This window comes from Caretta caretta, chromosome 15 (assembly GCF_965140235.1).
Source record: "Caretta caretta isolate rCarCar2 chromosome 15, rCarCar1.hap1, whole genome shotgun sequence".
Lineage (NCBI taxonomy): Eukaryota > Metazoa > Chordata > Testudines > Cheloniidae > Caretta > Caretta caretta.
Genome location: NC_134220.1, coordinates 28453136 through 28476405, shown reverse-complemented (window position 1 = coordinate 28476405; position 23270 = coordinate 28453136). Strand labels below are relative to the sequence as shown.

The window sequence follows — 23270 nt, the reverse complement described above, 5'->3', positions numbered from 1 at the left end:
TGTTGAGTTATATAAAGGGATATTAACATGGCATTGTCTGTCCACTATAACTTTAGAAGAAGACCTCACAATTTGCCCTTGCAAATAGGAAACCAAGATCATTAAAATGCTTTCGACAGCAAAGATGGCAAACCGTAGGTACAAATGGATAGTCGCAGAATAAAGGTGCTGGCAAAAATTGGGTATGCCAGCAAAAAAATATGGAATTTACAAAATCACTGTAGGTGAAATGCAAAATCCTCGTTCCGGGCTTTGGCCACCGGTCTGCCAACCTAACACCCTCCCATCCCTTTGGGGTCAATGGGAGCACATCTCAAAGGATGTGATTTCTGCCAGGCACAAACATACACTTTGCAGCTTCTTCCTGATCTTCACCAATTGTCTCCTTCTCACAGATAATGGCACTTTCACAGCACTTGTGAAGAAACTAAACTGGGGACCTACCTTTTTCTCGGATTATGTCAATAAGAATATCAATCACAATAAAAGTTCCTGTTCGTCCAATCCCAGCGCTGTCAAAAAAAAAAATTAGGAAGTGATTATCGTTTCCTTTCTGAATAGGCAATAAAGTCAGAGTAGCCCAACCTAAGTAAGTGTCCAGTATAAAGATGTACTGGACTTCCAGACGATGGTATTAAGAAGAAGCTTATTGCAGACGCTAGGAAATAAGTTGCATTATTGTACCTGCAATGCACCACAACAGGTCCTGAATCAGTGATGCTTTCTTGCTTGTGGTGGACTTCCTCTAAGAAGTCAAGGACACCACCAGGATCACTGGGTACTCCATGATCGGGCCAGGTTCTGAAGTGATATTGCCAGACTGTTCTCTCAGTGTTCCCCTGAAAAAGAGCCACCACCACACGTGTGGAAAAAATATATCAAGAGAAACCCAACCAAAAGCATCCATTTACTCAGGATGAATCAGTCTTGGTTTTAAAAAAGGAAAACACAACGGATCAAAAACTAAAAAGGCCATGCATTCCTCTTGATTACAGTAAACTTCTCTCTAGCCTCCCCAACACCCACACTGCTTCCTTCCACTCCAGATGAACACAGCCTCCACAATAGTTCTTCCTGGCCTGGCAATCTGACCATGCCATCTGCTTTCTTGAATCCCTTCATGGCTCCCTGCTTCTCTACTGCATCTATCTTTAGCTTCTTGTCCTCACCTTCTGGACTCTGCCCCCAACCTTGACCTGACCTAACTTCAGTGGGATGATCTGCATGCTTTCGTACTTGCTGAATCAAGGTCTTCGTCTCTTACCACATTGTGCTCTCCTCCCACCCCACCCACCATTCATGGTCTCATTCTGCCAGTGACATCAGCCTAAGCAACCTGTTTGCTTATCCCTCAGCAGTTTTTGCACCTTTTTCCACCCTCTCCCCTACACATAGAATGCTCTGCCAACCTAACACCCTCCCATCCTTCAAATCCTTCCTTTGAGAGTCACTTCTAACACCTTCAAGAAAAGTCAGTTTCCTTCTCATTCATACGTAAGTCAAGCACGCCATGCACATGCTTCTGCTGCATAATCACATACAGTAACCACGGCTATCTCCTCCCTCACTGCCACCCCATCGGTATGCAGCTCCTTCGGTCACAGACTAAGCTCTTCAGGGCAACGACCCTGGGCTATATACCCAAACTTAGCATGCTTTTGCGTACTGCAGAATAAATAAGAAAAATAAAACAGTAAAACAATTAAACCTGGCAATATGGCAGTAGTGAATTGCTCTGGTAGTGGCGAACAGGAAGGCTCCCACATCAGGAGCAGACTAACAACAGTCATTGCACAGGTACCTTACGAATGAAGGTGATGCAAGGCACTCATACTATAGTGAAGGGGCACATGTGAGCACCTAAATAGATTGAAGGATGGTTTGGTTTGCACTTAAGGGCAAGATCACCTTAACTTCAGGTCTCCCAGTAAATCTACAGAGACATGTTCTCTGCTGAAGTGCTTAAATACTGGCTACAAGAATCTGGAGAATAAAGACATTATTCCAAGCTCAGAAGACCAAATTCCTTGACTTAGAACTCGAGCCTCAAAGAGGGGGACCGGGATTGATTTATTAAAACTAAAAGCCTGTTCCTGGACTCTCTCTTTGTGGCCAATAGAAGGTTTAGTCCTTTCAGCAATTATTTTTTGCAGCCTAAATTAAAAGATGAATATTTGTTAGAAACTCTAAAGGACTAACCAAAAAAAAAAAAAAAGGGAAAAAAGAAAAGGTACTGACATACTTACCTGACCAACTTTAGAAAGTTTCAGTTCTCTTAGCGTATAGTCATGAGCTGCACTTTCCTTAACATTCCTAACACGCATAACCCCGTATTCCTTTAACGCATATTCATCAGGCCAGTATTTGACACACTTACTCTGGAAGATAGACCAAAAAAAAGTAATTACTATCTGATTTCATGGTCTATATAAATACAAAGTTCAGATAGTTACTAGCATGGTGCAGATTTGCTAAGACTAGCTTAACAGGCAAAGCTAGGTTTGCCTGTCTCACCCAAAGTCCATTCAAGGTGAATATTGCTTTTTCCTGTGCAAGATGGGGGAGAAAAGAGAATGTAAGAAAGCTCAGAGGGTCCAAGACAATAAGGATAGATTGGGGGAGGAGGGTTTGCTTTCTAGCACCATTCCTGATGATGTTAGCTTCAGTAGAGGACAAAAAAAAAAAAAACACATCACAGTGACAGCGAAGAGGAAAGCCTAGAAGCATATGACACACTCACCTCAGAAGTACTTTTAATACATGGAAAACTTCAAGTGGAATGCATTAACCTCACAAGTAGCTCTAAAACCTAATATTTAAAGCTAATTTTAACATAAGTCAAAGGAACGGGCCATTTTTGGAAGAAGTTTGTCCTTCACCTCATTTAGAAATCAGAGCACAGAAGGTTCACTGGGCTCTTCAGGTCAACCACCAAGCAATGAGGAATTGTTCTCCATGGGGTGCAGAATGCTGTCTCTGTTGCTATGTAAGCTTGGTTCAGAGTGCTCCACTTCCCTTGGAAGACTATTCTATAGTCTGTGATGATGTATTCCATATAAAAAGGAGCAAGTCCTCCAGAACCAAGTGAAACAGTAATAGGGAATAGCTAGATACAATAATTCTTGAGAACCTAAGAATGCAAGCCTAGTCCATCTGTAGTAGACAGAGACAGATTTTCTAGCAATATCAAACACAGACCACCCACAGATTGCTGTAGGGAACAACTTCTCCATAAATGTGCATCTGAAGGTCAATAATTTCACTGCCAAAACTCAACGGCAGATAGAAAAACACAACAGAGGAAAGGATCTTGCTGCCAACATGAGAAGATATTATGCTGGATGCATAAACATTTGCCAGGATGCTTTGGATCTAAGCTTTGGTTTTTCTTTGTTTGTTTGTTTGTATTTTCTGCAAAAAGCACAAGCTGCCCTGAAACCCACATCTTGTATTTAAGCAGACAGAGATAACAATTTGCAGTTTTAATGCACGATCCTGAACAAGGAAGCAGCTGCTGGCATAAAGAGTCTCAACGGTAATGTGTAATCTTAAAGAGTCATCAGTGTGGGAAAGGGGATGCATTGTACATCAACTCAGTGGATCCCTTCCAAGACTGCATTATTTTAATTTGAGAGAGACAAGGTGGGGACAATTATTGAGAGAGAGAGAATTATTTTAATTCGTAATGATGTGCTTTAGTTTGCTTCTCCTACTGCATATTTTGCAGTCTTAAGAGTCCTAGATAGATCTGAGCCAGTTTCAGGATCCCCTACTGCCTGAAGCAAACTGTTCCTAAAGTCATCCTCTCTGAGAAAGATACTTCCCTCTACCTCCTGCATATCAAAAAGCACCTTGGCCTGAGGTGTCATATCCAATCAGGCCAGCAATCAGTGTCTACTGAAGAGAAGAAAGAAAAGGAGTACTTGTGGCACCTTAGAGACTAACCAATTTATTTGAGCATGAGCTTTCGTGAGCTACAGCTCACTTCATCAGATGAAGTGAGCTGTAGCTCACGAAAGCTCATGCTCAAATAAATTGGTTAGTCTCTAAGGTGCCACAAGTACTCCTTTTCTTTTTGCAAATACAGACTAACACGGCTGTTCCTCTGAATACTGAAGAGAAAAGGCTGAAGCATATCTCAAAAACCCTGGGCACATGATGCAGCACTTTAACAATCTGATTACTGAATCATTTTAAAGGGCTACGTCATTAGTGTGGAGAGCAGACCGGCACGATTGAGAGAGAGGTGCCAAGAAACTTGGGGAGTGTGCAGCAGAAGTGTTGACTGGTGGAACAAGGCGTGAAGCCTCTGCAAAATGGCTATTGCTAGAGCGGCAGCAGCATCTAGCAATCCTTTATAAAAGACAGAGCAAAAACTGAAAGTCAAGATGAGCCTGGCCCACTTGGTCAAACATCACAGAAGTTACAGGATCCTGAGAGTGCTCTGAAGCATGACTCCTTTGAAGCCACCCAAAATCTCTTAATTTTGTTCCAGGAGTGAGGAAGCCTAGGCACAGCTCCTTCCAATGGGCCAGCTGGTCTTTCTTCACTGCACTCTGTACAGAGGGAACCTGTCACATAGTCCTTCATCAAGCCACCCCGGGAGAGATATTGATTTTTTTTTTTTTTAAATGAAGGGCAGGCAGGATTTTAACAACTCAGAAGTCAAAACTAGTTGCTAACCCACAGCCCTGTTGATGACAGGCTGGAGACTTTAAGGTGGGGGGAAATGCCAACAAAAACTACAGATATCCAGCTTCTGTACTAAGGGTATTAAAATTCCTCATTATTTTATATGGTCAAGCAAAGGAAAAAACATTGTCAATTATTTGTTACATAAGAGAGTACTAGCTATCTTCTTACTCAGCCTTCTTCCAGGCCCTCATCATGCTGAGTGAAAGGATATTTTCTTTTTACTGAAGACATGAGGTATAAGATTCAAACACAAAGTATCATATTCACAAAGAGATAGAGGAAAGAATGCAGAAAAGGCACAGAAATTACAAGAAGTACAGACTATCAGCAAAAGTGTTTGCAAAAATCCAAGGCAAAGGACACCTGAGAGAGAAAACCAGGCTGCACACAAGTAGTGGGGTACTATTGTTACACTCTGTCAAGATTTCTGAGCCATTTCTCTTTCTTCTGTTTCCCTTCATCCACCTACCCACATGACAAGTTTAGGATCCAGAAACAGAGTAAGATCGCAGGACGGGGGAACAAATGAGATCTCTCTGCATTTAAAAGAAACAAGATGAAGTTCTGGGATACATAGCTGTAAAAGTTCTCTTTCAAAGTAATAAACATGCTGGTATTGCCCGAGCAGTTCAACCCTAGTGATCTGTGAGTCTCTAGTGAGCGAGCAGCTGTGCTCATGCAGAACATGGCTCGCAGATGGCACTTGGAGGCAGAAGACAGGATGTTAGAAATAAAAGTGCTAAATCATTCCTGCTTTGGCCTTGATACCAATAAGCAGCAATATTTTAGGTTCAAGCACACGGCATTAACTCCCTTACAGCGTATAGTCTGCCAGCCTGGCTGCACCAGTTCCTTCACTGTCCCCTCCCCTTAAGTAACTTTGCAGTAAGTAAATTCATGTAAGGCAGCTGTCACTTAGTCAGCCTTTATTAAACAAGAGCCTGATCCTGTAAGACGAGTGTGCCCCTTGATTCCAGTTGCTATCAGTGAGAGGAGAGGGCACTCTGCAACTTGCAGATCAGGGCCTGGGTCTCCAATGGCAGCTGCACCATGTCACCATTTTTAAGCTTGTAAGTCAACGTGACTGAAGTCTGGTTAATCCTTACTTGTGTTAAAACTTAATGACTTTTACCGGGGTCCGCCCAAGGTTCCATTTTACCTTTCCTCTTTCGACTTCTTTTGTTGTCATAACGATAACGCGAGAGTTCTCCTGGAATACCATTCTCCAGAAGTCATTCACTGTGTTCTGCAGGCAGCCTTGAGTAGCGATGTAACTTTTTTTTGGCTTTGAATTGTTGCATTTACTTTCAAATTCAGGCTAGAGATCAAAACAAATATCAGTGAATGATGTGATCGTAAAATAATTTTAATTTGTTTTTAGGAGGGGATACAATAGCAAGCATGCTCTGTGCCAGTGACAGATTGAAGGAGGCAATAACACACTTACCATAATAATATTAGCATTGATATAATCTGAAACTGGTTCATTTGGATCTCCATCATGTAGAACAACTCTGGTATGATCAACTAGAGGAAGGATAAGTAAACAGCATGTTAAACTGCTGCATTCTGTGATTGCTAACTAGCCAACTTGTAATTGGTTCCTTAGTACCAAACAAACAAACTACATAAAGGCCAACTTTTGCACGTACTTGACTACTTACCATTTCTAATAGCTAAGAAAATGGCCAGATGACTCAACCTTTCCTCTCTCCCTGCTCCCTAGGACAATTTCAAATTTCCGAAGAAATTAAAATCAAACATCAAGTTGTTTGTGTTCTCTTATTTAGTCAGTGCTTCATATTTGCAATTAATCTGAATATGAGATATATAAAAAGTATATATAATTATTCTGTCCTGCACCACTACAGCACAAATTAATCCTCAAACTTACTGAGCACTAGTGCTGATCACTGAGCAATAGTTTAGCTTGTTGGTGTTTTAATAGAAGAGCACTGTACTACTGGCCAATAATTATTAGCTTCCCCATGAAAGGATCCGTGAGCGTACCAGCCCAATGTTAACAGTGAAACAAGAAAAAAGTGAATACTACTTACAAGGTAAAATGTTTTTGTATCTATTTTTGTTTTTGCTTTCTTGCCGTTGACCCTCTTTACGACTATATAGAAGTTTGCATTCTTGCTGTTGTAAAGTCTAGATGAAAAGGGCACAAACAGCTGGTTTCAATAAAACTTGCACCACACTGGGAATGATGAGACAGAGCACACACAACAGTGGCTGTAGAGAAAAATCTGACATTTGACTATCACATTAGACATCATTAGAAAAATGAAATCTCATGAGTCAGCATTCAAGTTGGTTTAATAAGCTTCGTTCAAAGGGTTAAACACACTGAATTAGGAAATTCAAAACAGCAGCGTTACTAGAAATAATATGTGATGGCTTTGAAGGCAAAAGCTTATGTATGGAATCCAAACTTTTGTAAGTCAAGTAACCATTGCAGCAGTAAGTTTCCATTCTCTTGCTTTGAGGCAGGTATCTCCATGTACAGGTTGGTCTTTTTTAAATTCAACTTCCTATGGAACTTTATATACAGAAACAATATTTGGTTACATAAACCTGGCATAGAATTTGTTGTTTTTTTTTAAATGCAGAAGTTTGGCAGTCTGAAGGAAACAACAAGCCAACTGCAAAATGAAAGTGAACGCCTGAAAGTGAACAGACTGAACCGTGGGCCAGATCCTCCAAGTGTTAAATCTTCTGGCTAGATTTCTAACTTAAGGTAAGCATTAAAACATGATCACTTCAAGTCTAATTCCTAAAATCCACTATTTAGTGGTAACATGTTACAAAGAATTCAGAAATGAAGGAGTCTGCCCATATGTGGCCATTCAGCATTTAAACAATTAAGTTAAGGGACCTCCCAAAGCATACTCAAAGAACTTGTGTCATCATATGAAGCAAGAAGCTGGGCTGGCATTTTCCAAGCAGTTTAACCAGAGAATCGCAAATGCTTTTACAAATGGTAACTAAGCTTCATAACACACCAGTGACATAGTCATGCCCATTTTGCAGATGGAAAGAATAGGCAGAGAATGATTTAAAGGGACTTGCCCAAAATCACAGACACTGGCAAAGCCCAGAAGAAAATCCAGGAATCTCAATTTAAAGTCCACAGCTAACAAACAGCTAGTTATTGTTTCCTAGGCAGTGACTCACAAAGGGGTAGGAAATGTAGTCTAGGGGACTGAGCAGAGAAATGGGACCCAAGGAGCACCAAGTTCTAACCCAGTTTCTGATATGGACTCACTGCAGGACACAGAGAAAGTCTTGAGAAGTAAGGGGCAATCCCTACCACCTCAGACAGAGTTGGGAGTACCAATCAATGTTCACACTGCTTTGAAGGGAAAGTGCCAATACAATTAAAGCAAACAAAAGAGAGATGCTTCCCCCGCCCCTGCAATGACATGAAAAAAGAACTGAGCATTTTGCCCAGACGATACTAGATTTTGGCTAGAGTAGCTGCCTACATTAAGAAGGAAATTAAACATAGGGTGGATTAAGGAGTGGAGGTCCTCAAGGAGAAAGCGTGGGGGTGGGGGAGGGGGGGAGAGAAGAGAAGAAAAGAAGCCAAGCAGAGTTTCTGCCAAGTAGGTCTGAAGAACAGAGCCACAGATCATTGGGGGTTGGTCTGAACCCTCCTTCTAAGATTTAAAACTAAACATAAAGACACTTGCTTATATTTCTCCCAGCTGCTGAGTTAAAGGGAGGAGAGAAAGTCTGCTTAGCAGTCTGGTACTACTTTTAATGCTGCTAATAATTAACTATTAGAGAGACAAAGTGGGCAATGTATTATTTTTTATTGGATCAACTTCCATTGGTGAAAAGACAAGCTTTCGAGCTACACAGAACTCTTCTTGAGATATTACCTCACCCACCTTATCCCTCCAATATCCTGAGACCAACACGGCTACAACACTGCAAACAACAATTAACTTTGGTAACCATTTGAGCTCTATAAAGATAGTGTGGCACTTTGTGATCTGGACTTCTCTACCTGAACTGGATTCCTTCGGGCCTTATTTGGCTTTCTTTCTCCACTTCCGGCACTACCAATATGTAGCAATATTGCTGGGAAGTGCCAGAGACAAGCTGCCAGAGATTATATTGCATTGCCACAACACAAGCTTTCAAGAAGAGGAGTGGATTCTTGTAAGCAACAGCCAGGCAAATCCTAAATAACGAGGGAAGATTGCAGGGGGGAGTGTTAAGAGAAAAACTAACAAAGACCCTCTATAAGCAACTCTAGATGAAAACTAGAAGGCGATAACAAGAAGAAACATCCTTAAAATAAATATTACAGACTTGTTACAAACTATTCTCTCATCTCAATGCATGCCATACTAGAATAAAAATAATCAAGGAAGACATGTGCTACAATAGGACCAGAGAGCAAAATTAGCCCCCAGAGCAGTAACAGGACTTACACTTTTGCATGAAAAGTGCTATATATGCTTAACCTTAAGGAAGCCTTGAGGGAGGCAAGTATTATCATCCCCTTTTCACAGATGGAAAAAATGGTGACATAGCAAAAGTGAGCAGAAGGATGGTCCTGTGGCGTTGGGAAACCTGGATTCAATTCCCCACTCCAGCACAAAACTCCTATGTTATCTTGGACAAGACACTGAGCCTCTCTGCCCTTCAGTTTCCCCATCTTTAGAATCCAGATGGGATCTCTGTAGTGAAGTTGTGATTCTTAATGTTTGCAACGTGCCAAGAACAGAAGATGCTCTATTAGTACAAAGGAGTAGTAGCAGTAATAATTTATGGTGCAAAGTTCTACAGAAGGTTCACTTCAGCTGATAATATGTGCCTGGCATAATGCAAGATTCTTCAGAGGCTTGGATAAGCCGATTACGCTGAACACCTTGTGTCTAATTAGCACTTTGACGCTACTGTCACTGCACATTGAATTGTGTCCATTTTATTATCTGCAAGCAAAATTTGCCCCCGGGTTCTTTCAGCATGGGATTCAAACAGGAAAGACTACAAACATGTCCTTGCTTCATACAATTCATTATTATTGCTCTGTGCATCCCTGAGGAGAGACCCATAAGCAGCAGTGACTTGTAGCTAGCCCATTAAAGTTGTACGTAGTATGATAATAAATCTGGTTGCAATTATAAATGAAGGTTCTCAATTCACTATACCATCCAAGCACTAAATTCACCAAAAAGCCTTTTTTCAGAAGCAAAAGAATAAAGAATGCTGCCAACATCTCTATCCAGTAGTTGACAGGAAAACAGGGATTACATCCTTAAATATACTTAAAGAGAAAGTAATTTATAAGCACCATCTGGGTAGTAAAACCATAAATGGCACAAGCAGAGTTTCATGGACATCCTAGAGTCTTCCACAGAGATAGACAACTAATGGCTGTCAGAGCTGAATTAAACAGCAACATGAACATTTTATGAGATGGTTTCATTTCAGAGACCACCAAATGACACTGTAAAGAGACATTTAGGATTAACACAGCAATTTCCAAAAGGCAGTGAAGGTGAAAGGAAGGAGGGATAAAATAGCTCACAATAAAGATTTTCTGGTTTTATAACTTTTTCCCTTTCCATAAGTTTTTGGCCTGGTGAATATATGTATTCAGGAAAGTCAGCGCATTTATCTGCCCCATTTCTCCAAGGGCCAGCCACAATGAATCAGCTACATTACGAGTTTCTCTCCCAGTACTCCACCAGGCCACAAATCATCTCAGGCCAGGCCAGAAGGGGAAGCAAGAGGCACACTGACAGTGCTAGCTCTATGGTTACATAGATGATATACAACACATTCAGGAGGACACTGTATGGGAATGCTTAGCCCTCTGGATACATTACATTACACCCCTCCTGCACCAGTACTGACACACAGGGTGGAAACCAGTCTCTTCCATTCCTGGGCAGCACATAATACCACCACCAAAATCATTTAATCAGCCAGCACCACCTACAACAGGGAGAGGAGGAGGGAAATCAAGAATCGCTTTGGGACCTTTGCTAGTGAAGTCTGAGTACTGGAACGGTAAACTCAGAGTCCCCGGGAAAGGATGAGAACTGCAACACTCGTTTTTGTTCTTCAGCCAGATTGAAAAGCCAATTTATTGTGGGTTCAAACCAAGTCATGTAGCTGTCACATGCAACACAGTTTAAATGCCACGATATGGCAGCTATTAAAGTATACCACTGACCACGGTTTCTGCAGACATGCTCTTGTTCACATCCACGTGGAAAATTTAGCTAGAGCAGAATGTGGCTGCTTGCCTGCTTTGTGGAGCATATTTGCCTGTTCTGTATGGAAGCCAATGAATGCTAGTTTGATACACAGACCCTTATATCTCCTGGGCCCTTGTTATCCAAGGCTGCAATCCTCTCTCTCCACCTTCCCTCATTACAGTGATCAGCGGAGATAATTCTATTGACAGTCCCTTTTCTGACCTCAGAGGGCAGAAAATTCGTGGGAAGAGGAGACACTCAACTCTGAAAGAATGGTGACCAGAAACTCTGTTTCCTTCTTCCTCTCGCCTTTGTCTGATCAAGACCAAGAGACTGTTTATTTCACTCATGTTGGTAGAGAGCAATTTCCTACCTCAGCTAGTGATGCTCCTTTGTGCTTTTCATTTAAGTCTCCCATGATGCCCAGCTGGCTGAATAATAATCATAAGGACTTTATTCAGCTAATGAATGCATTTGCAAATATATCCTCATCTGACAATAGTTACGCTCCCCACCCACTCTCAAACCCCTACAGTGTGCAAGAAGTTTCTCAAACAGTATTATGCAGCCGGAACCGGCCTTTTTATAAAAGAAGTTGACATCACAGGATTCCTTGATTTCCTGTCTCCATCTGCTGGTGGTATAATATATATTCCGTAATCAGTTAAAGAAATTCTTCACTATAAACCTGTCTTATGGGAACCACTTCACTATATTTACACCAGGGCCTTTAGAAATGGCTATCATCTTCATTCTTTTCCTGAATCACTCCAGTTAGTAGAGAAAGTTTCGGAGCCAGGAGTATCTCACTGTGGTTTGGAATACGGTATACCGTGGTTGTATTTAACGTTTCTTCCGTTTGAGGGGGAAAATAGGGAATACTGTTGAAACTGGTAATTTACGTACAGAGAAGCACTCTCAAATCAATAGGTTTTGTTTGTTTGTTTTTTTAAAGGAAGAAACCAGCACCAGATGCTATTAAAAATGTAGAAGGTACATACAATATCGCATGGAGAGGAGGAGGTGTCCCCCTTACTCCCTTTCTGGTAAGATGACGGTAATGCTAGCTCCAGATGGGAGGGGTTGCACCCAAACAAAATAATAATAAATTCCTAAGTAAAGCATACAGATTATACAGCTGTCATCCCAACACTATTTAAAATTAACCTGGAAAATGGCTCAAAGGGTCCCTCTTTGCAGTAGTTTTATTTTAGCATTCCCAAAATGTGAGTGTCAAAGAAGCAATGAATTCAAGGGCAAGAGAGAGTGTTTTATATAAATAGCTGGACAGGAAGATTTGTATTGCAGTGAGTGTGTTTGACCAGTTGTCCGTCACCATCCTGCCATGGTCAGCACACTAATACTTGGGGAGTTTTGTTTTCTAAATTGTTTATTTCTTTCCCCTCAGTTTAAAAAGGTATAATATAAAAAACTGAATGGGACAGCTTTTAAATGGATTATTTTCCCCATTTGCAGCCATATCAGTATTCACACATTAATTTCTTATTACCACTAAAAGGAACACTGAAAAAGCAACATGCTATGTTGGAAATTTTTACTAGAATTTACTGAGCATAAACTCAGGTATGACATTTTGTTCTACTGCACATAATTGCTTAAGCAAAAACTTCACGGTCACATTTGTGGATTTTTTCTGAAATTTCTAGCAAGCGGTGTTATGTGAAAAATTATCCTGGATTCTATTTTCATAAGACCATTGTTGCTCAAAATGCATAGTCAATTGCCTGACTACACAAATATAGCCAATTTATACTTGAAGTCAATAGCAGAACAGTATAGAAAGGAAAAAGTTAACACAATATCAATCTTTCTCGGAAGTAGTTTCTCACAGTGCTGTTCAGGTCACCTTACACAGTAAGTGTGCATCAAAATACACCCCTAAACCCTCTTATATTTATAACACAAGTGCTTACAAATTAGAAAGCACTTTATAGGTCACCTAAGATCTAACCCAGTTTGTACCAGTTCTTTAATTTGTTGTTCTATATCTTTTCCTATGTCCCATATTTTAAACCAGTTGCCTGTGAAGGTAGCTGCACTAGGACATAGAACAAATATATCTTGCCTTTGACAGGCTTTATATTTGCTAATGCCAAAAGCTACATTTTGTTTTGCAGAGTGTTGACAGATATACATCTCTTGACGTAAGTGAGCGAAGTGGACAGAATTGTGGGAAAGACATAATACAAGTCAGTTAACTGTCCACAAGTTGGATGTAATACAATATTAATATGGTATACATATTAATATTGTATTGGCTAACACCATGTAACATATATGTATTGGCTAACACCACGTAATTGTAAAAACAATGCAGTCTTCAATCTAAACCACTGGAAACTTTCTAGTGCCATCAAGTATGGTTTTTAAAAAAATCTTTTCAAATTAACTGGCAATTTAAGCAGAGAGTTTTCTTGGGGAACAACTGCATTAAATTTTCTCCATGCAAAATGCAGTTTTTGCAGAAGCGAAAAGCAGGAATTTTCAAAAAAAGAACCAAAAGGCTTGTCTACGTGAACACTTAGCTTACGGCAAGATGGGACGTGATACGACCCTACACTAGCCAGCCGCAGACTAACTATCCCTGCTGACATGCATCAAAAATATGATCTAGTCCTCTTTGAAAACGGGAGTAGATCGAAGTGCAACTATTAATACAGGCCAGCAGAATCCACACAGACAACTAGACCATGGCAAGCTAGTGTAGGGTAGATTCACTTCCCAGCTTCTTGCAAATTAAATTTTTGTGTAGAGTTAGAGCTTGTCTACAAAAGCTACAGTGGCGCAGTGTAGATAGCACCTATTCCAATGGGAGGGGTTCTCCTGTCGGCATAGGTAATTCACCTCCCCGAGAGGCACTAGCTAGATCAATGGGAAAATTCTTCTGTCAACCTAGCACTATCTACATGGAACTTAGGTTGGCTTATCTATGCTGCTCAGGGGTGTGGATTTTTCACACCCCGACCAACATAGTTAAACTGACCTCATTTTCTCGTATAGACCAGGCCTCAGATGTCCAAATCCTACCAAATTTCAATAAGAGTTGGGCACCTATCTCCCACAGGCTCCTCTGAAAATCACAGTCAAATCCTATAAAAGCATAAACAAAAAAGTCACTATCTTGACTATCACGTCTAGCACAGTTGCTAACCAGCCATCGAATACCAGACTTGTTTGTACTTCACTTGTAAGGAAGGGAGTGTCATCTAGTAGTTAGAGTGGGGAACTGGTAATCAGGACTCCTGGGTTCTGCCACTGACCAACTATAGTACTTCTGCCTTTTTCTACTCATCAGAAAAAATTATCTACCACACTGGGATGTCACGAGGCTTAATTTTTTTGTAAAATAATTTGAAATCCTCTCATAAGAAGAATTAGAGAAATGCAAAATTATTCTCCTCTGGGACTTTCAGGAGAGCCTACAAGAATTCCCACTGAAAGACAACAGGACTTGGTGCCAAAATCCCAGCCATTCCTGTTAAGCAATGTCTTCCTTAGCCCAGCACAAGATCAGCTCAAACAGGGGTGGGAGACAATGCTCGGGGTTAAAAGAAAAGGCACACCTTTCAAGCACTCATCTTTGGCCGACACATGAGTGGAAGTGGCAAACTGGAGAAGGTGCAATATCTGGCACGGGGTGGGGAGCAAGAATAAAGATTTGAGGGGCGGAGGGCCCTAAGCAGCTGGGAAATTGTGGTAAAATTATAGTTCTATCACTGAGACTCACCTGCTTTACATTTGAAACATTTAAATTACCTCAAATTCTTCCCAGAAGCCTTGCTTGACTTTATCTGTGGTCTCTGCTAGCTTGCTTAGTTCTCGCACCCGGCTTTCAATCTCTGCAGCATTAATACGGGTTGTATTCAGGGGCTAATCAAGAAAGATATTTTATATTAAACCACAGCACAGCAATAAGAACAGGAGAAAGCTAGTTTACACAGATCTCCTGTATTAAACATATTGTATGTAGGTACCACTCAGGGTTTTAGGACCCAGACTTCACTCAAGATTTTGAAGCCCTTTTCTTTTTTAAATCAGATTCATGTGGTGGTAGTCACACAGTTTCATGGTTCCAGTTTCAGTGCATTAAGCTTTTTGGATTTTAAAATCCTTGTAGACCCAGAACTCCAATGAAGCCAAGGGGAGTTCTAGATGCAGCAGAAATGGAGAATTAGGTCCTTTATAAATGGCTAAAAAAAAAACTATAGCAGCTTAAATCCAATCATTGGACCACCCTGAAAGATTAAGATGCTGTTGTAAGAGAAAAGGAGTACTTGTGGCACCTTAGAGACTAACCAATTTATTTGAGCATAAGCTTTCGTGAGCTACAGCTGTGAGCTGTAGCTCACGAAAGCTTATGCTCAAATAAATTGGTTAGTCTCTAAGGTGCCACAAGTACTCCTTTTCTTTTTGCGAATACAGACTAACACGGCTGTTACTCTGAAACCTGTTGTAAGAGAGGACGGTAAATTCACTTTTGGTTTTAACACTGAATGAATGTCTTCCAACACCTTACAGAATGTAAGAAAAAGGTTGATCTCCCCCCACCACCACCCTTCCCACCCCTATCTCCTGAGTTAATTAAATGTTTATGATCGAAGTTCTAGCATTTACTAAGCTCACCTGCTTGAGCTGTAGTACTGTGCCCAAAGTTTCTACCATGGGGTTCTTCTTATAATGTTCCACTAGATCTGTTAGAGAGTCAAATTTTTCCCCTCCGCCAACATCATATTTCAGCTCCTTCCAAGAAAGATATTCAAAATGTGCTCATTCATAGCAATGTACACAACAAACAATATAAAGTCTGCATTAATTACCTCTTTCGACTGTTCAACCAATCACAAGATCCCTTAAATGAGTACTTAAAAACCTATTTAACTATCCCCTGCCATTCCCTACTGAAATGATAAAAGCTTACTTGGTACAGTCATATTCCACTGAAAAGTTGTAATACATTTCTAATTAGAACATTTTAATGTGACCTGCTTTTTTTTTTTTTTTTTTTAGGATAACAGTGCCCCTATCTGATACTCACCCCAAGTAGAATACTTGAGGGATACAATCAGAGAATCAGATGTGAATTTGTGAATAAATCGAAACAAAAGCACCACAGAATCTACACTGGGTCCTGGAACGCAGGTATTGGTACTGTAGTCCTTGTTTAAAAAGCAAGGCAGCAATATAGTTACTATCTCATCTACCATTAGCATCTATGAGGTAGCCACAGATCAACTGAGGGCCTGGAGAACTCTAACAGTAACTTTAGTTCCCAAACTTTCATAAACTCAAATAATGAAACATGCTAAAACGGCTAATATACATAAAGATAAATGTTCATAAAGATCTGCAGCCACCTAGAAGATAATAGGGCGATAAGTGACAGTCCTCATGGATTTGTCAAGAAAAAATCAGATCAAACCAACTTAACAGATTTCTTTGGCAGGGTAATAAGCCTTGTGGAGAGGGAGAAACCAGGAGACGTGGTATATCTTGACTTTAGTAAGGCTTTTGATACTGTCTTGCACGATGTTCTCATAAACAAACTAGGGAAATACAACCTAGATCCGGGGTTCTCAACCTTTTCCTTAATGAGGCCACCCCCCAACTTGCTAAAAAATGCTACAGCCCACCTGGGCCACAACTGTTTTTCTGCATATCCAGTAGATTAAAAGCCAGGGTTGGCATTGGGGGTAGCAATCAAGGCAATTGCCCAGAGCCCCACACAACAGAAGACACCGTGAAGGTAAGTTGCTCTGGCTTCAGCTTGCAGACCTCAGCGGGGCTTGGGCTTTTTGCCCTGGGCCCAGCAAGTTTAACGCTGGCCCTGCTCTCTGGTTTATTTTGGCAGACCCCTGAAACCTCTCGCGGCCACCCGGTGGGCCCTGGACCCCTGGTTGAGAACCACTGACCTAGATGGAGCTACTATAAGGTGGGTGCATAACTGTTTAGAAAATCGTTCCCAGAGAGTAGCTATCAGTGGTTCACAGTCATGCTGGAAGGACATAACAAATGGGGTCCTGTAGGGATTAGTTCTGGGTCTGGTTCCATTCAATATCTTCCTCAATGATTTAGATAATTGCATGGAGAATACATTTATAAAGTTTGCAGATGATACCGAGCTGGGAGGGGTTGCAAGTGCTTTGGAGGATAGGATTAAAATTCAAAATTATCTGGTCAAGCTGGGGAAACAGTCTGAAGTAAATAGAATGAAATTCAATAAGGACAAATGCAAACTACTCCACTTAGGAAGGAACAATCAATTCCACACATATAAAATGGGAAATGACCGCCTAGGAAGGAGTACTGCAGAAAGGGATCTGGGGAGTCATAGTGGATCATAAGTTAAATATGAGTCAACAGTGTCACACTGTTGCAAAAAAAAAAAAAAAAAAAAAGCAAGCAAACATCATTCTGGGATGTACTAGCAGAAGTATTGAAAGCAAGACACGAGAAGTAATTCTTCCGCTCTACTCCACGCTGATTAGGCCTCAACTGGAAATACCGTGTCCAGTTCTGGATGCCACATTTCAGAAAAGGCATGAACAAATTGGAGAAAGTCCAGAGAAGAGCAACAAAAATGATTAAAGGTCTAGAAAACATGACCTATGAGGGAAGGTTGAAAAAAAATTGGGTTTGTTTAGTCTGGAGAAGAGAAGACTCAGATGGGACATGATAACAATTTTCAAGTACATAAAAGTTTGTTACAAGGAGGAGGGACAAAAATTGTTCTCCTTAACCTCTGAGGATACGACAAGAAGCAACAGGCTTAAACTGCAGCAAGGGCTGTTTAGGTTGGACTTTAGGAAAAGCTTCCTAACTGTCAGGGTGGTTCACCACTGGAATAAATTGCTTAGGAAGGTGTGGAATCTCTGTCACTGGAGATTTTCAAGAGCAGGCTTGACAAACCCCTGCAGGGATGGTTTAGATAATACTTAGTGCTACCCTGAGTGCAGGAGACTGGACTAGAAGACCTCTCGAGGTCCCTTCCAGTCCTACAATTCTATAAATAAAGGCAGGAAATTACACCTCTACCCCAATATAACGCGGACCTTGGGAGCCAAAAAAATCTTACCGCGTTACAGGTGAAACCGCGTTATCTTGAACTTGCTTTGGCCTCTAGCATTTCCATTAATAATAGTCACTTCCCACCCCCTGACTGACCGCTTAGAACCCCCGACCCATCCAACCCCCACCGCTCCCTGTCCCCTGACTACCCCGACCCCTATCCACACCCCTGCCCCCTGACGGGCCCCCCGGGACTCCCACATCCTATCCAATGCCCCCGGTCCCCGTCCCCTGACGGCTCTGCCCCCAGAACCTCTGAACCATCCAACCCCCCCGTCCCCTATCCCCTGACCGCCCGCCGAGACCCTCTGCCCCTTATCCAACCCCTCAGCCCTGGCCCAGCACCCTTAACATGACGCTCAGAGCAGCGTGTCAGATCAGACACGCTGACGCGCTGGTCTGCTGGAGTGCACAGCCCCGCCGCCCAGAGCGCTGCAATATGCTGTACATACAGCACCATCTGACCAAAATCAGTGGACTGAATAGTATTGAGAAGTCTGTAATGCCTCTCCTGACAGAATAAGCATGCAAACCAGGAAAGAAGCCTTTACAGTCAAGAAGTTCCAGCTTTACTGTACCTGGCACCGAATCATGACATGGGTCACTTTCGATTTCCCATCATTACTCTCGCCTTTATCATCTCCTGTCCGGACTGAAAGAACAAAGTCTCCTGGGTGGCTTTGACTCTCTCTCACAAGGAAGCTTCCATGTTTTCCTTTTTCTGTTAATAACTTTTCAGCTTCTTTTCCAGAAAGGTGTCCATGAAACCACCTTAAATTTACAATAAATAAAATAAATAAATATAGTTGCCCTTCTCTTCACTGTACCCATGACTTAGCCCACCTGCTTTAAACAGCTATAACAAGCCAAAATGTTCGTACTAAACTGAGGTTTCAAGGGCTACAAGAGTTGCTAAGGATACACAAAAAACCTGGCAAAGTATAAACTTAGAAAAAATATGAATTGAGAGGGCGTGTGCGCACATACAGAAATACTTCACAAGTAATAAAACATTATCCAGAAAACAACTCTCAAAACAGAACTTTCATACACAGAAAACTGATTAAGATACTTGAATTCTTATGCATTTCAACCTTGGAAGAACGCCACCATTGCTTAATAAAAATCTATACAGATCACAAGAAAGAAATCCCAAGAGAAAAGTCAGCAAGAACTGAAGTGGGTTCTAATAAAATTTCAGTTACTGCAATTAGATATCTCAATTTCTCTCACGTATTTTGCCATTGCTTATTTTATGCACTTGCATGATTTCAGGGCTCTTATGTTAACAGAAAGTTTTCCTTACACACCATGAAAAACAATTTCATCAGCCCTTATGATGGCGTGGTTCCATTATTTTTCCCTGCTTTTTCACTTCTGAGAATAAACTGACATCTACTAGCGGTAATGTTGACTAATGGGTCAGCCTAATTAATTCCAGTTTCTGAAGAGAACTAAATACATTTATTTCTGAAGAGTTCCTTCACTATACTTCCTTAGTAAGTATTCAAAGTCTGAGATCCTACTGATCATTGCGGTCTTGTTAAAAATGTCAGTTTCAGCAATCTGTATATTTGCATTTGACTTTTGTTTTCTTAAACCCACATATAATACACTGTTACCAAGATAAAATTATGCTCTGAAATATATACTGAAGTCACTGCAGTAACACATATAATTCTCTGAAGCTTTTGCAACCAATGAAATTTTCCAAGAAGGATCAGAAAGCAGGTTGTGTATTTTACTTATTTTTTTGTTTTAGTTACTGCAAGGTATAGGGCCTATCCTCTTCAGTCCAGATTCTCCCACCCTTACTCAAGTTGAGTAATAGCTTATTTTGCAAGTAGTGCCAAAGAAAACAGTTGGACTACTTGCAAGGTAAGGTACTGCCACCCTTACTTACACTGAGTAAAAGCAAATACTTAATGTTAATAGGAATCACATGCATACGTGGAAAGGAGAATGGACTCCTTCATATTTTTCACCACAATTTATCTCTCTAACCTTTCAGATGTAGGATCAGCACAATTCAGTGGATATTTTAACTCTATTACGTCTCCATTCTTTTCTTTGAGCTGCCCATGGTGTTCCATGTAATACTGGACTAACTCAGCCAATGTGGCAAATTTTTCTCCTCCATACAGGTCGTAGTAGTCTCCTGTGTTCTGGATCTTGATGTGCGTGACAGCTCCATTTCGCCTAAATGTTTATTACACCAAAAAAAAGAAAAAGGCAACTTAGACAAGTTCGCCAATTTCAAACCAACCACTTTAAAATATTCCACTCTACTAGCTTGGAAATTTCAGTAGTTCAGCTTTATAGGTCAGTCACCTTCCAGCCGATGAATTGCAGCATATCTAAATTACTGAACACTGTGAGTGAAGCAACTATACCTTTAATAGCAGGGCAATGAAACAGTATCAAGGGTTACAAGAAGAGGAAGTGGTTGTTTAACAGTTAGTAGAGAAATAAGATTTTTTTTTTTCATTCCTTAATGGCTCCACTGAACCAAAACAGTCTTCATTACCCCACAGGGTACATCTACACTGTAAAAGACGACCCACACGGCAGCAAGTCTCAGAGCCCGGGTCAACTGACTCAGGCTTGCGGGGCTCACGCTAGAGGGCTAAAAACAGTGTCGACATTCGGGCTTGGGCTGGAGCCCAGGCTCAGAGACCCTCTCCCTCCCCGGGTCTCCGAGCCTGAATGTCTAGACTGCTGTTTTTAACCCTGTAGCATGAGCCCCGCAAGCCTGGGTCAGTTGACCTGGGCTCTGAGACTTGCTGCCATGGGTTTTTTTTGTTTTTGCAGTGCAGATATACCCACGTCGTCCAATAGAAGCTGCACAGACCTCCTGTCCTCTACTTACAATTCTCATGACGGAGGGAAGTCTTCAGCATCCACAAGATGCCTCATTAGGGGTTCTGTGCTACCACTTTCTCCAGAGTGGAGTCCAGCTCTGCCCAGTATAGCAGTCAGGCTCTAGGAAAGGCTGGACAGACTCCAACTGCCACGTTCAAGGAGCAACCCAGACATCCTAACACGGTTCCCCAGCATGGGGATTTCCCTTAAAGACAGGTCTGCTCCCTATAATCAGCCAAGGATAGCCATTGATGTAAGCAATTTGCCTCTACCTCCACTAATATCAATGAAGAGCAGAGATCAATGGCCATCCTGAGACCACCCTAGGTAGGACTTAGCAAATGGAATTCTCAGTCAGGAAACTTCAGCCCCCCCGCCCGCATAGATCTTTGATAAGGTCTCCTTCCCTTGACTCAGCTCCACTAAGACTACCTTAAAATCTAAGGCAACAATGAAGTGTCAGACATGCCTGTTTCCCCTTCCCTGTCCTCTGAGACAATGTGGGGATATGTACTCCAGAAGTCACATTTTAGATGAAGCTGGAATGCACGAGTTTACCTTAAAAACTTGGTCATTTCTCCTAACAAACATTACCTCAATACTTCCTTATTCTTGTTATAGGAAAGTATTTTGAGTGTGTGTGTGTGGAATGATCTCTATTTGACAAGCCACCATCCTATTCTAATTCAAATCCCCCTCACTTCTTCTGCAACCCCTAAGAAGTGAGACATTATGGAGGGAAGAAAAATTATGTTATTCCCTCCTTTGGGTTTTCTCCATGAGCCCTTTCTTATATGGGTTTTTAGCGGGTGGGCTCCTTGGGGAAAAGACTATATTTGCATGCTGTGTTGTACAGTGCCAAGCACATTTTTGGCACTAAGTTACACTGCAAATATCTATCTAAGGTACCTGGCAAGTTTTTAAGTACTATCAGCATAGCTAACGGGGTGATGAGGGGAGTAGAGAAGCCAGAATGCGGTATAAAGGAGCACAGATCTTACATGCATGATCTTGCTAATGCTGTCACCTCTGCTACTTTCTGGACAGGAACCCTAACGGTTTTCTTTAAAAGGGTAGGGAATGGAGAAATTATGAACTGGCTGCCACATCACCTCTAACTTTCTGGCTCACTGCAGAGCCAGGATCCACAGTCTTCCCAGCTCTGCACAACTTGGAAAACCAAAGGCATTTGGGTTCCTATGCAGAAGAAAATGTAAAACTATCAACATAACAGACTCAGAATTCAGAAATGGAGAACTTGTAGATGACACAAGGTCATCTCTCTACCCAAGCAGGATTGCTCTCCACAGAACAATGGCAATTGTAGACTTCTGTATGTTTGGGACAAGTGGGTATTAAGGACAGAGCCTCTCAAACACTTAACTTACCGAACAGAAAGTGTAAAATCTCCCGGGTTACTTTTACTGGGCCGGGCCAGAAAGCTGCCATCAACGCCTCTTGTCAGCAGTAAATTTTCTGCCTCCACTCCAGTAATATTCGGGTGAAACCATCTACACAAGATAAAGAAGGAAAATAATTTAAAACCAGAATCTCTCTTTAGATGATGCCACATTGCCACACAAATATCAGATAACATTAAAATCACTGGATGCAATATTGGATTTTAAAGAATTTTGTTATGCTCTGAAAAAAATCATCTCAAAAAAATTTCAATGTAATTCTAACTTGTACTTTTCATGTCACCAGTTAAAAGCAGGTTTTCTTCTACATATCGCTGAGATCCTCTGATAAGAGAGGTCATATAAGTGAAAGTACTATACCCACATCATTGGAAACTGTTTATTTCAGAGGAGACATGATAAAAAGCATATAAAACAAATGGTATAGAGCAGAAGTCAGGCACTTGTATTTATCCTCTCATAACACAATAGCAAAATCACATTCAATGAAACTGAAAGACAACTAATAAGAACAAATACACGCACTCCTCACCACCACCACACACACAACTTGTGGAACTCGATGCCACTGGATTCCATGGAGGTCTACAGCTTATTCGGACTGAAGAAAAAATTAGACATACATAAGAACACTGAAAACATCCAAAGTAACATTAAGATAGTTTTATTTAAAAAGTAAAAATAAAACAAAACCTCATGCTTCAGGGCATAAATCGATCACCGACTGATGATGGGGGATCAGGAAAAAACTTCCCTTGTGGACAAGTTATTCCACAATTGTCCAAAATATAGCTTTCTTGCACCTTCCTCTGAAGCATCTGGTCCTGGCCACTGCCAGAGATTGGCTACCTGACTAGATGGAGCAATGTTCTGATCTGGTCTGTCAATTCCTATGGTCCTAAAATATCACACTCTTAAAATACAAAACACAGAGGAACATCATATTGGTTTTCACCACCCACAAGCAGCCTCCTGAATG

The 23270-nt window shown here is 41.2% G+C and overlaps 1 protein-coding gene across 2 annotated transcripts in view; it reads right to left on the bottom strand.

Moving 5' to 3' along the window:
• PTPN11 (protein tyrosine phosphatase non-receptor type 11) overlaps positions 1-23270 on the bottom strand; it is a 41217-nt gene that overhangs the window by 11884 nt on the left and 6063 nt on the right. Inside the window, exons 2-12 of one of the 2 annotated variants that reach the window (XM_048822300.2) lie at positions 22259-22381; positions 20013-20207; positions 18587-18779; positions 15567-15683; positions 14700-14813; positions 6753-6849; positions 6143-6222; positions 5855-6013; positions 2247-2378; positions 685-839; positions 445-512 (exon numbers count right to left, since the gene is read on the bottom strand). In XM_048822300.2, the coding sequence (XP_048678257.2) occupies positions 445-512; positions 685-839; positions 2247-2378; positions 5855-6013; positions 6143-6222; positions 6753-6849; positions 14700-14813; positions 15567-15683; positions 18587-18779; positions 20013-20207; positions 22259-22381 (1433 nt within the window). The remainder of the gene's footprint in view (positions 1-444; positions 513-684; positions 840-2246; positions 2379-5854; positions 6014-6142; positions 6223-6752; positions 6850-14699; positions 14814-15566; positions 15684-18586; positions 18780-20012; positions 20208-22258; positions 22382-23270) is intronic. The other variant, XM_048822301.2, reaches the window with a different exon arrangement.